General features: G+C 35.9%; 1 protein-coding gene and 1 long non-coding RNA gene across 3 annotated transcripts; both read right to left on the bottom strand.

Annotated features, from left to right (window-relative positions):
- Positions 1-603: 603 nt before the first annotated feature.
- On the bottom strand, positions 604-4,943 carry LOC132644819 (uncharacterized). The gene is made up of 2 exons (XR_009583928.1): positions 4,537-4,943; positions 604-781 (listed from the first exon to the last, which is right to left on the bottom strand). It is a non-coding gene; the product is annotated as an uncharacterized LOC132644819 (long non-coding RNA).
- Positions 4,944-6,671: 1,728 nt separating this feature from the next.
- On the bottom strand, positions 6,672-12,086 carry LOC132644818 (structure-specific endonuclease subunit SLX1). 2 transcript variants are annotated; one of them, XM_060361449.1, is made up of 4 exons: positions 11,647-12,086; positions 10,376-10,482; positions 7,788-7,848; positions 6,996-7,110 (listed from the first exon to the last, which is right to left on the bottom strand). In XM_060361449.1, the coding sequence occupies exons 1-3, from the start codon at positions 11,988-11,990 to the stop codon at positions 7,832-7,834; spliced, it is 468 nt and encodes a 155-aa protein (XP_060217432.1). In that variant the 5' UTR covers positions 11,991-12,086; the 3' UTR covers positions 6,996-7,110; positions 7,788-7,831. The 2 variants fall into 2 exon arrangements, with proteins under 2 accessions (XP_060217431.1, XP_060217432.1); XM_060361448.1 differs by lacking the exon at positions 7,788-7,848 and having other exon boundaries at positions 6,672-7,110; positions 11,647-12,082.
- Positions 12,087-12,908: the final 822 nt, after the last annotated feature.

The following is a 12,908-nucleotide window of genomic DNA, read 5'->3' as shown; positions in this document are numbered from 1 at the left end:
CAGTCTATTTATAGCTAGTTTTTCAAAGATTTGTGACATTAAGGTTTTTGGAACGCAGTGCATGAATAATAAGTTTTATCGTTTCGATGAAAAAAGGGAAAAAGTTCATGGCAACTGAAGATTCGAGTTTTCCAGTTGAGCTAACATCAAATTCTTGAACAGTATGAAATTTATAACATTGCTCGTGTTAGAAGTTAATAGGTAACGGTCGTAATTTATTCACGCTAAGCTAGAAAAAAATAGGGACAAAATCTAATACATTTTTTTGTCCAAACTTCAGTCCCTGCTCCAATCTCAGTGACACATACATAAAAAACAAATTTGTATTATGATAGGTTAACGTATCAGTCTTCAATAGAGTATTTTTGGATTATATAACCTCCATGCAAATACTAAGAGTACTATAAATCTCTTTTCTCGGTTATTTCAAATAAGGATTTAATAAATAATACAAATGCAAATCAAGCTTGCATTTACGTTTTCAAGAATCAATAGATATCAACAGAGATTGTTCTCACGAAAACCGTCAAATTTATTTATGAATTAATTACTCGGCAATTTTTCTTGTCCTTCACGCTTAGAAAGAACACTTGGATACATATATGATGGAAGAAAGTTTCACATTATAACAAAGAGCCAACCTGTTCCGATTTTCAAAAGTCCATAGTTTTGAGTACAGAAACAAGCTGCCCCATTGGATTATTACATACCACGTCTATTACAAATAAAGCATTTCAGTAATATACTGGAACCAGAAGCATTCGGCAAGTCAAAAAGAACCCTGCAATCAAGAATGACATCACGTCAGTTATCAAAACTTCATAAGAAATACCTGAAAGTTAAAATGGGAGCCATGGTACTTGGAAAAGAAACCCAACTGAAATACAGTATCACATTCCCGAATTATAGTTCATTTGTGTAACTAGATTGGTGTTTTATTAAGCATGTAAACTGTGTCATACTTGATACCTTAGAGATCAACCAAAACAAGAGCATGAAAAAGAATAGTACACAAAAACTCAGATACAAATAGAAAAGACTGTCACAAGCATTATGGAAGGAGGTTGTGGTGAACAAATATGGTCATTGTGGGGACAATAGTGCGCAAAACCTGTCACTGCTACATATGGAGTCATCTTATAGAGATCCATTAGAGCTCTATGTAATACTTTTACTGGTAAAGTGAGGTTTATGTGGGAAATGGAAGGAGAATTGCCTTCTGGAATGACAGCGGGAGCGGGAATGCCCCTTTGAGGAAGTAAGTTGCAAGAAATGCTTTAATGTTAGATCAGCCTATTATGCTTTTGCTGCTAATGAACAACATATCACTAGTTGTCCTTGGAAGAGTATAAGGAGGTTAAAAAATCCTTTTAGAGTGAACTGCTTAATTTGGTTCATGGTCAGAAGAGCTTGCTTAACACGAGAGAATTTGGAAAGAAGGGGAATATGCCTGACCTCCAGATGCTTTTTGTGTCAGAAGAGTATAGAGAGCAAGAGTCTTTTGTTTCTTCATTGTAGGGTGAGAGGACAGCTGCAGCAGATTTTTTGAACTTGATTGGCCCAAAATGGGTCATGCCAAGTAACCTGTGGTGGATATGGTGAAATGTTGGAATAGGACGGGGGCAAGCAAATCAAAAGAAGTGGTGGAAGTCATCCTAGCTCGTATATGGTGGACTGTTTGAAAAGAAAGGAATGCAAGTAGTTTTTAGGATAGCAGTAGTCCTATACAGAGAATTAACTGCATTTTGTCTTTTTATTTATGGTGTAAAGCAAGTTATGTAGAGGATGCTGAATCTCTGGTAGACCTACTGAGCTCTCTGTAGATAGTTTTCTTGTAAGATGAACAACGACAATAGTAGAGAAACACCAGGAAACATTTGACATGGAGGATCAAGCCTGAAGAAAGGAAGGGTGCTGGGCTGGAGAATGCAAGCAGGAGGTTTCAGAAGACAAATACACCAGAAAGCTAGCAGGAAAGAGACATGAAATTGGAAGGAATTAAACAAAGTGGTAGGTTCTATGAATATAACTTAGAGGGAGTGGGATTTGGATCATTGCGGGTGCTAACAGTAGACCACTAAAAAAGCAACTTTAGCACCTCTATCCAAGAACTTGGGGCCAAATGGCTGTGGCAGTGAAGTGCTTAAGACAGTGTATTTGAAAGCCAAAAGTCCAAAAAGAACGACAAATACACTGTCTAAAGAAGACAGTTTACACAAGCTGGTCTTAGCGTTTGCCAGATAGTGGAATAATGTTGGAATTAGTTAATACATCCAAAGAAGACAAAATCTTGGAATCTGATGATTTTGATTGGAGGCGTCAATAAGTTATGTCATGTACTATGAAAGATTAGTAGGAACCAGAAGAAAGAAAGGGTGTGATATGGAATGTCATTAGCCAGGCAGTGAACTGGACTAGAAGATATTCGTAGAGGAACTAAGATTCCTTCATGCAGATTATTATATCTTGCGGATTTTCCTTATCTTTTGGAGCACATATCAATTCCGACTTGTATAAATGATTGGCTAACAGTTGTAGAGAAAGATATTCTTGTATAGCTACAGGTTATTCTATACTTCTTCCAAAGGAGGTATGTCCTTTTTACTAGTAATAAATCTATATCAATCAATTATTCCTCAATTTCAAACTAGTTCTGGTAAGCTATTTGAATCCTCTATACCCATTCTGCTCTACTCAGACCCAGTTCCCAATACTGAATAATTTCTCTTTTAGATAAACTAGGGGTTCCCTAAAACTAGATGTCTCTTGATATCACACTTAGCCATAAAGGGTATTCAAGTCCCTTACCAGATTTTTTTTTAAAAAACTTCATATTTAATCTCTTGAAATTAGTAATAAAATCTTCATGTAGAAACAACATTACTAGATGATTGTTGAAAGTTGCAAAAACACGAGCTTCGAAATAATTAACGTCTAAGCTCTGTAAGAATACCAAATTGTAATAGTCGGTTAACCAGTAGAGAAAGTAAGGGAGATCCTGGGATGCAAAATAAGAAAAGAGAAGAAAAAGGAAGAACAAAGGGACATTAGCTCTTCCGCACCAAGTGGAATACCACGAAGCTGCAAACCCAGTTTTTGAGGTACTACTGAACATAATTGAGTTTACAGAAAACATTCTTCAACGGCAATCCCAGTGTTGGCTTTTAAGCAGGTGGGTAACTGCTTATATAGAACTTTCACCCCACCCCCCCAAAAAAAAAACCACACCACAACTTCTTTCCATGGACAAGGGTGTTACCTAGAAAATAAGAAGATACAAAAGCACATTCTAGCTAATCTAGACAGAATGAAGTGAAAAAGTTTGTCACAACATTCTATTATATTCATATATGCTTGGAGCTCTTCATGAGTTAAAATAACTCAATTTATAGAACTTCAGCCAGCCAATCATATCTTACTCTCATATTGGATAATGTAACATATCAAAATTACCAAGTGGAAATAGAACTATGCTACTTACTAAACAACCTTCATTTAAAGAAAAGCAAATACATTACCGCTCATAATGACAGCGAGCACTATTCCATCTACCACTTATTTTACCTGATTTCAATGCAAACGCCCCCTAGTTCCATTTTTTCCACTAGGGCTAACCAGAAAGTTAAGCCAAACAGTTGAAGTGCGGACAAACTCAACCTTGAATTCCTTCATAAACAAATTTATTCCCCATGATTCATTTTCTAAACAAGAAAGCCATGAGAATATACTGCACTATCAAATACAGCATTCAACTGCTATAAAGATCACACAACACGATAGTGCACATATTGCCTATACTTAAAGAGTCTTTTTTTTTTTTTTTTTTGCAAAGGAGAAATCCCTGATGGCCAATGGTGCACGGTTAGAATCTCGGCGGATAATGTGCATACTCCTCTATGTTCTCCACTTAAATACCAGGCTTTTGTATTCAGAAGGAATCAAACCCGTGACGTGTGACTAATCCAAACATAGCGAGCTGTGCTCTTACCACTAGTCTTTAGTCATCTAAACAGCATTCACACTGTTGTAATGTCGCCACAGGAACAGCATGTTTGATTCCTTCCCAGATAACCAGGAAACCCAATCAAGCATCCATTGTTTTTACTCTAGCAATGACAAACTCTAAACAAGAAAGAAATGGGTTTATTTTTTCCCCTTTTTTTAACAAATAAAAAACAAATGTAACTCAATTTACGTCCCCACCTAAAAAAGGCAGAAACACACCGAAAAGAACCATAGAAGAGTAACCACAAGATTAAAAAGAGCATATAACATACACATTTTATACCCAAAGATAAAATTCTCCGTCCATCCGGATTTAATTTCCTTTTCAGCTTAATAAATCAATTTGGTCTTACTGAAGCTACATCGGAATATTGTATCAAAATGATGAAAGAGACCATTAAACAACCTAAGGCAAATTTTTACTCTTGAGAAGCAAATGACATGAAAGTGGAATTACGAGAAAGATGTAAAAAATGGTAGACATTAGATACACAAAACCCTAGATTGGGCAGAAAAGAAAAGGGGACATACCCAGGGTGTTTATTTGGAAGAAGATTGGGGTTTAGAATAATAAGAAGCATAAGTGGGTGGAGAATAGATGACAGCAGCAGCCATAGCAGCAGGGAACACACCGTACTTAGCAATCAGGGCAACCTTCCTCACCAATGGCTCTCCTTTCATCAACCAAGACATCCTTCTATTATACCCCTCTTTGATCAACACTTTTCTCACTATCTCTATCTGCCCTGTTGTTTTGATCCCATCCCTATTTATTTCTCAAATTCCAGATTCCGTATGAAAAAAAATGATCCGACCCGTTTCCAGTCCATGAGCCTTTTGCTATCCGCTGACCACTTTTGATCGTGTTTTTAAAATATAACCATTCTCATGATGTGGTGGTATTTGTCCCTCTAATTTGAAACTCAGTCATAATGACTATTTTTAAAATACATACTCCCTCTAATCCGAAAAGATTATCTTACTTTTCTTATTTATTTGTTTAAAAAATATTGACACATTTCTATATTTAGCAACAATTTAGCTTTATGAGATGATTTACAGCCACACAAATATCTAAGATTTGTTTTGGACCATACATTTCAAAAGTCTTCCTTTATTTCTTAAACTCCGTGCCAACTATGCTGTATGGGGCTGAATGTTGACCAGTCAAGAACTCGCACGTTCATAGGATGAAGATGGCGGAGGTGACAATGTTGCATTGAGATGCGTGGCATATAAGGAGAGATAGGATTAGGATCGAATATATTTGGGATAAGGTGAGGATGGACTCGATGGAGGACAAGATGAGGGAAGCGAGGCTGAGGTAGTTTGGGCATGTGAAGAGGAGATTCACGGATACTCCAGTGCGGAGGTGTGAGAGGTTGGCTATGGTTGGTTTCAGGAGAAGTAGAAGTAGGTCGAAGAAGTATTGAAAAGAGGTGATCAGACAGGACATGCTGCAGGTCCAGCTCATCGAGGACATAATCATAGATAGGATGTTATGGAGGGTACGGATTAGGGTAGAAGGCTAGTAAGTAGTTGAGTGTTCCCATACTTATATTTCTATATTTGTAGTCGTAATATTACTCTTGTAGTTTCTTATCTTTTTATTCATGTAATTATCTGGTGACTTGTACTTCAATTATCGATGGTTTTGTGACAGTTAGGGTATTGTTCTTTTTTTTTTTTTTCCAGACTGATTTTTATTATTATTTGTTGTTTCTTTACTTTTGTTATTTCTGTTTCCGGATTGCTGGATTGCTTTTGTTTGCTTTCTTTGAGCCAAGGGTCTAAGTCTAACTGAAACAACCTCTCTACCTCCCATACAAGAGTAAGGTCTGCGTACACTCCACCCTCCCCAAATTTCACTTGTAGGACTACACTGAGTATGTTGTTTTTATTGTTGTATTATAAAATTTCATCAGTAAAATTTGAAACTCCATAAAATAATTACTTTTCAATTACATATGTTGAAAAACGACTATTTATAAATTTACACCTTTTACGGGCTACTCTAGGGGATGATTTGCACAAATAGTATCATTCTGTAAAGTTGTTTAAATTTTATCACTGTTTAAGTAATTTGTGTAAGAATAATCTTGACATTACATATTCAGAAGAATGAAAGTCTATGTTTTAAGAAGTTATATCATATGAAACATAATTTTGATACAATTTCATTCTATCTATCTTGTTAAATTGTTCATGAGTTTGTCGGGTTGACCAATCCTGCCTCGTTACAAGTTACGCAAGTGGGCATACTCTGATACGATCTTCATTTTATTTTAACTTTTAAAGTTATTCTCAAGTTTTGCCGTATTGATAAATCTTACCTTATTCTCAAGTTACGTCATCCAACATAATTTTCATATAAACGTCACTGAATCTTACATGCATTATTCAGTCGCACACAAGTTGACAAGATTTAATACTATCTTCATTCTAACTATCTTGTTAAATCGTTCCCAAGTTTAGTTTGCTTCTCGCAACTGGTGTATTCATAGACTTCTTGATATTAACCTTAATGAAATTATATAATACTAGTTAGTTTTGGCACAATGAATTCTGGTACTGCAAAAGGATGACGAGGTGGAAAGAAGAAGGAGAAGAAGAGCTTGAAGAAAGTTGCCGAAAACAAAAATTCTTAAACTAAATTGTAAGCAAAAGAAAACAAGGTGAAGTAGAATAGAATGATTAACCACTAGTAACAGACGGCAAATTTTCCTAAACGCAACATAATAGTAACAGTTTTGGTTGTAAGTCCGATCAGCCTGAAGATATCATTGCATTATTGGTCTGGACATCTTTCATTTCCCTACCTATACAATATATCAACTACATTTACTCTTTATAAGTTAAAATATATAGTATATTTTTTACTGTGGTTGCATTATTTCTGTAGAGAAGATCAATATATAAAATTAGAATGCCAATCAATATTTAAGTTAGTGCAGTCTATCAAACTTCGAACGCGATCCAGAGCTGCATGTCTATGCTGCAATAATGCAAAAGATCCATTGTCTTCTGGCCTCTGCTCCTCAGTAATCTTCCTTTTACGGGGGAGCTTTCTTGATACTTGCTTCCATTTCGATTCAAACGCACAAGCTACAAGCTCACACAGAAAGAAAGTTAGACAACTTGCTCAAACTCTAAGTTCCAGGTGAAAGCAAATGAAAACTAACTGCTCTAGGAAGAGAGAAGTTTATTCAACATTGGCTAAAAGGTTACAAAATAACAGGAGTTCTGTTTCCTGCTAATGAGAATTAGTAATGCTGGCAAGGACATAAGAATGAATGGCCCACGTGAAATCCGAATAAGATCTGGTTTAATCAAAAATGAAAAAGTCGATGGTGTTTTACCATGAACAGTGGCAGAGCTAGAATATAAAGAAATAAGAACACAAAAAAGCTAAGGAGATTCAACATATAGTATATACGTATAGAAAAATTACCTATTTACACATTTATAGTTTTGCAACGCCCTTGGACACCGGTGGCTCCTACACTGACTGACACCTTTCCCACCACAATCAAATGGAACTTCCTCAAGAGAAAAACACAAGCGTCTCAGGCCTAGTGAAATTTTATGCCCCTAGACCCTAAGATGCACATTCGCGTGATGCTTCATTTTCTTTTCTTTTTTTAACAGTCTAAGAAAAAAGTATCACCCTTCGCTTTACAGTGAAGAGATGTTTCCCTTTTAGATAGTTGGGATACTACTTTTCTTAGATAGCAAGGAACGAGAAAAAAATTGGCTTGTAAAAACCAATCCAACGCTTTTACCTTTTGCGATTCCTGAGAGGATTAATAAAGCTGGAAATGACCTCTCAGCAAGAGATACGATCTATCAGAGTCATAAAAAAAAAAAAAAAGTTAGGACTCAAAAACTCATCCAGTCATCTATTCATGCAGGAGTGCCATGTGTGCTCCATGAAAAGCCAATAGCAGAATAATAGATTGAATCTGTTATTCAGTTCTCTCTAGGACTGCACCACCAGGCATGCATCACCCCTCTCACTCCTTACCCCTAATCTGTAGTTCCAGAACAGAGCCTCAAGTGGTTGGCATAATCAAGAAAATCCCAAACAAATTCGGCACCAATTTTGTTGATATGATATCGAGTTATTGTAAATAATGCCACAGATGACACATTCAATGAAGATGTGGAAGATAAAGGACAAGAAAATGGTAAGAGGAAAAAATTCACTGCTCAATGTTCTAAAGTTTTACTGATTAATCTAATCTCACTCTTAATATTGGATATTCTGCTCCAACTATCGTCCTCTAAATCAACTCGGTTCTCAGGCAACTCATTTTTTATCACTGAAGATGGTGATGCTCTAACTTCCTCAGATGTAGTTGCACACCAGACAATCACTTTTAGCTAATCCTGTTGATCATATAGAAGAAAAGTATTGTTTGGCATACTGGACAATCACTTGTACCATTATATTATTATAGGAACAAACTCTTGTTGGTTTGATCAGGGCAATGACAGGCATCGGTAAAGGCACATCAAACAAGGTTTTGCTTATCAGAAATGATGATGCCACACTTATAATCAAGACAATTACAAAATAACGGCTTGGGACATTTAAGAGTCAACAAGCAACCGGAATACATCTATTCTGCAGAGCTACGATGGATTTAGAGTCTCATTTAGGTTCAAAATGGTGTTTCAAGTATAGGTTGCAGGACACGTCGACACCTTATCAAAATTGTTTTGTAACTTGTAAGCCGGATAACCAGGCTTGATTACTACCAATTAAAAACATTTTTTTCAGTATTAGTCTGAATTATTTCAATCTAACCATAAAGCGGATTCATTACTTTGGCAGCACAAAGGAAGACGAGAAAGTCACGGAATCTTGCAACAGACAAAGAGGGGCGAGATGTTCAGTTTGATTAATGTTCCACTAACAGTTAGAGCTCCACTTGTGTAAGTATTTTGTTAAAGTACACCAAGTACTACGCCATAGCAACAAACAGACCACTGCTTTTATCTAAAATATTCAGCTACCTAAATGATGTTTCAGAGAATAAACAAAACACAAGCATTTAGCAGTAGATTTAGGCATTCGCATGTCACCTCGTGCACTTACCAGTGGGTAACTTGTGATATGCTTCTATTTCTTATAAAAACAAGGAAGCAGAGAGAGTCTAAAAGATGCAACAACTCTTTATAGAAAAATTGAGTGGCACAAAAAAAGAAAGGCAGCCCGGTGCATAAAGCATCCCGCGTTAGCAGTGTCCGGGGAAGGGCCGCACCCCAAGGGTTGTGATGTAGACAGCCTACCCTAATGCAAGCATTAGTGGCCGAGTATGAGTGGTCATCTTTAAGATAAAGGAAAAAGGAAATAAGGCTGTTTTTTTGATCATACATATAGAAGAATCCTCCAAAAGTCGTGCATTTTTGGAGGATCCGAGACGGGTGAGGCAACATTTTTGGAGAGTCCGAGCAGCATAGAGAAGAACTGCAAATGCAAAACGACTGTAGGAAGTGTTGAGCCCTTGCAAACATAACCAATTTACTGGGAAATTGCTAACAACAAATAGATCTGTGTGGTTCTATGCTTACAAACATTTTAGGCCAGTCCAGGGAAAAGCTATGACTATCCTCTTATTATCCACACTAGCCAATACTTTCACCGTTTACTCCTAACTAGACCCTGGTAACAACTAGAATACTAACTTTGAAGAAACAGACACATCAGCTATCACTCTCTTCATAATGATATTCATGTCAAGACCCACTTCTATCTTAATTAGCAATTTGGAATATTTCTTGAATTGCTGATGAAAAGAATGAGCTTGGTCAAACAATCAAGAGAATAGAAGTGGCTGGCTGTTGGCTGTTGGCTGTTCAGTCTTTGGTTTAGTCTGAAGTTTACTCGTCAAAACCAAATCGACATTTTATCAAGTCTGCTTCCATTAGCACCATGACTACACTAAAGCTCTACCAACTGTCACTGTATACATATCAACTTTGTACTCGTATAAAAAACTATAGAATCAGAATCGACCAGTACTAAAGAGCTTAGAGTAAAATGGCTTGTTGGTTCAAGTACAAAATCATAAGAGTAAGAGAATCTGTGCCACCATCTTTCAAGTGGGTACATGCTTACAGAGAATGCACAAAGCCATAAAAATTGCAAATGATCTCTGATGGCCTGGGTAAGCTCAAAATGTAGACCATGATTTTACGCAACTAAAAGAATATCAGGAAAACCAAACGGAAACATCTATACAGCAAAAGTATAATCAAATTAGAAAGTGCACTAGTATAATAGGAGTTATGGACTTGGAGCCAATTTTGTATTTCTGATGAAAGAAAGAAGCATCTCAGATACAATAGTGTATAAATACTGTACCTTCACTTCTGTCCTTAAATCCTCTAATAAGGCAGGCACAAATCCATGGTCTTCCCGAACGAGATGCCTTTGCACCCCCTTTTAGTTCACCATTATGTTGTTTCAGTCTATCAGAGAAATCACCAATTAGAAATCAGCTTAGATTTTTTTTTTTTTGTTAAAAGAAAAAAGTTAAATGAACAAATGATTATATATTGATGCAGATTTTATCTAACTGAAATGTCAATCAAATTTACATTACTTGGAGAACACAGAAACCCGAAACAGAAGTTCCATAGAGAATCACAGTCGATGAGTCACTACACACTCAATGGAAGGCCAACAACCAATTTACCATCAAATTAATTTTTTCAACAAGTCCTAAAAATATTCATTAATGCCCTAAAATGTGGGAGACCAATTGGGTGAATATAAAAACAAGCAGCAGGATAAAGATTGCCATATGTGATAGTAGAATGTACTCGTTCATTTTAAAGGCATTCGCTGAAACCAATCCAACTATGGATAGAAGTACTAAATAAAAGCTTCAAGAGAAAAAAAAAAGTTTTAAATGAAGTTGAGAATGCACAATTTTATGGAAGATGAAAACATTTCTATCATGGTGTGTTAATGATCTACTGAAAGAACCATTAAAATACATTATTGTTATTCTCAGAGGAAGAATAATAAGGATGAAAGAGTTCCCAAAAGAATCTAAAACTAGAAGAAGTGAGGAAAGATAGAAGCTACAAACCACCAATAAAGCATAGGATAAAGGCCTAAATAAAAAGGAATTACACCTTCACAATGGAGAAGCTGAGATTGAGCACAATTATCCAGTTTTGAACAGAGAGATTAGCAGCATGACTCTATTTCAGAAATGTTATCAAAGTTTTACCCTTTTTGAAATTCTTAGCCTATATGCTCCATACACAAGCTAATAGGGGTAAAAACCATTATCAAATTTCAAAGTTGACCTTTGTTTTTTTTTTTTTTTTTTTTCCTTTTTGAAATTCTTAGGCTATTTTCTACATATAAGTATCCTCTAACACAAGCTAATAGAGAGCCACCAAACATACAGGCTGGACAAAAGCTTCTTGTTTTGAAATCTTATCAAAGTTTACCTTTTTTATTTAAATTCTAAGGTTATTTTCCACATATAAGTATGGTCTAACACAAGCTAATAGGTAGAACCATCAAACACACAAGCTGTACATGAATAACACATTGATTAAAGCCATGAACAGAAGCTTCTTTTTTCCTAGAATAAAGAAGAGAAAGATGGTACTAACCGGCGAGTGAAATTGGTAGTGACACCAACATATGTCTTAATAGGTGCATTTGTGGATAGAATGAGGTATACACACCACAAAGACAAACACCTCTTTTTATTGCATTTTCTTGAATTATTGAATTCAGAGTCATTTGGGGAAGATTCTGAAGAGGACAGCTGTGAATTTCTTGATTTGCTGGAACTTGCTATTATTGGATTTGAAGAAGAGCAAACTTTGAGATTTGTAGGCTTCAAGGATTCAAAATTTGTGGGTTTTGGTGGATTCAGAATACGGGGTTTCGTTGATTTGAAGATTGTTGACAAGGGTCTAGCCATGGTGATGATCCCAACAGTTTTCTTCATCTCAAAATTGACCGTTTGCTTCAAGGAATCAATTTTCCTGAAAAAACTTAACAACCCATCGTCTTATTAGGAGTTTTTAGCTTTTAGTTTAAAATAAATACCTAGTTTTTTACATAACTTGTGAAATGGTCGAGAAAAGGACATAAATGAGATCCCTTAACTAAGAGTATGTTCAAAATAGTCCTTTAACTATGCACTTAACAGTTTTGATCCTTTAAGTTTGTCATAAGTTAACAAAAATGGTCCCTCAACTATGAGGTTTGGTTAAAAATAGTCCCTTAAGTATGCACTTAACAATTTTGGTCCTTTAAGTTCGCCCCAAATGTTAACACGTTTAGTCTTCGACAAAATATTCATCGAACTCTGTTTGTTAGATTTGACGAGAATTATGAAAAAATTAGCGAGAACTCACATTTGGGTGTACGCATTACTAAAGAAAAGGCCAAATACCTCAGGATAAAACCGACGGACATCAGTCGGTTATAGAAAAAAACAGAGGAAAAACCTACAGACTTGATAATGTCAGAAAATAGTGTCTCGGAACACAAAGACCGACAGACTCCATCGGCTAAGTAAAATACACTAGACTCATTTTTACTGAAAACCCGAAAAAAAAAAAATCTTCCATCATAGTGATTCTTTAAAAAAAAAAAAATAGTTTCTGCGCATTTTCCTTGAAAATAATCGACGGACGTTCGTTGGTTTTTGTAAAAAATAATAAAAGCTAAAAAAAAATAAAAAATAGTGTCCCTCGATTTTATCCATCGGTTTCCGTCCATCGTTTTTTTCGCTTGTTTTTAGTAGTGATAATTTTTGTAGTTTCTGCTATTTCTAATTTATTTCTAAGGTCTGGTGTATTTTACTTAGCTGATAGACTACCTCGGTTTTAATCGACAGAGTCCGTCGGTCCTTGTGTTC

Source organism: Lycium barbarum, chromosome 6 (genome assembly GCF_019175385.1).
Source record: "Lycium barbarum isolate Lr01 chromosome 6, ASM1917538v2, whole genome shotgun sequence".
Lineage (NCBI taxonomy): Eukaryota > Viridiplantae > Streptophyta > Magnoliopsida > Solanales > Solanaceae > Lycium > Lycium barbarum.
This window is presented reverse-complemented; position numbering and strand designations above follow the sequence as displayed.

Coding starts and splice junctions, on each gene's coding strand:
- LOC132644818 (XM_060361448.1), bottom strand. CDS start 11,990: ATGAAGAAAACTGTTGGGATCATCACCATGGCTAGACCCTTGTCAACA. Junction 10,483..11,646: donor ACTACCAATTTCACTCGCCG/GTTAGTACCATC, acceptor TTTCTCTGATAG/ACTGAAACAACATAATGGTG. Junction 7,111..10,375: donor ATTTAAGGACAGAAGTGAAG/GTACAGTATTTA, acceptor GTGAGCTTGTAG/CTTGTGCGTTTGAATCGAAA.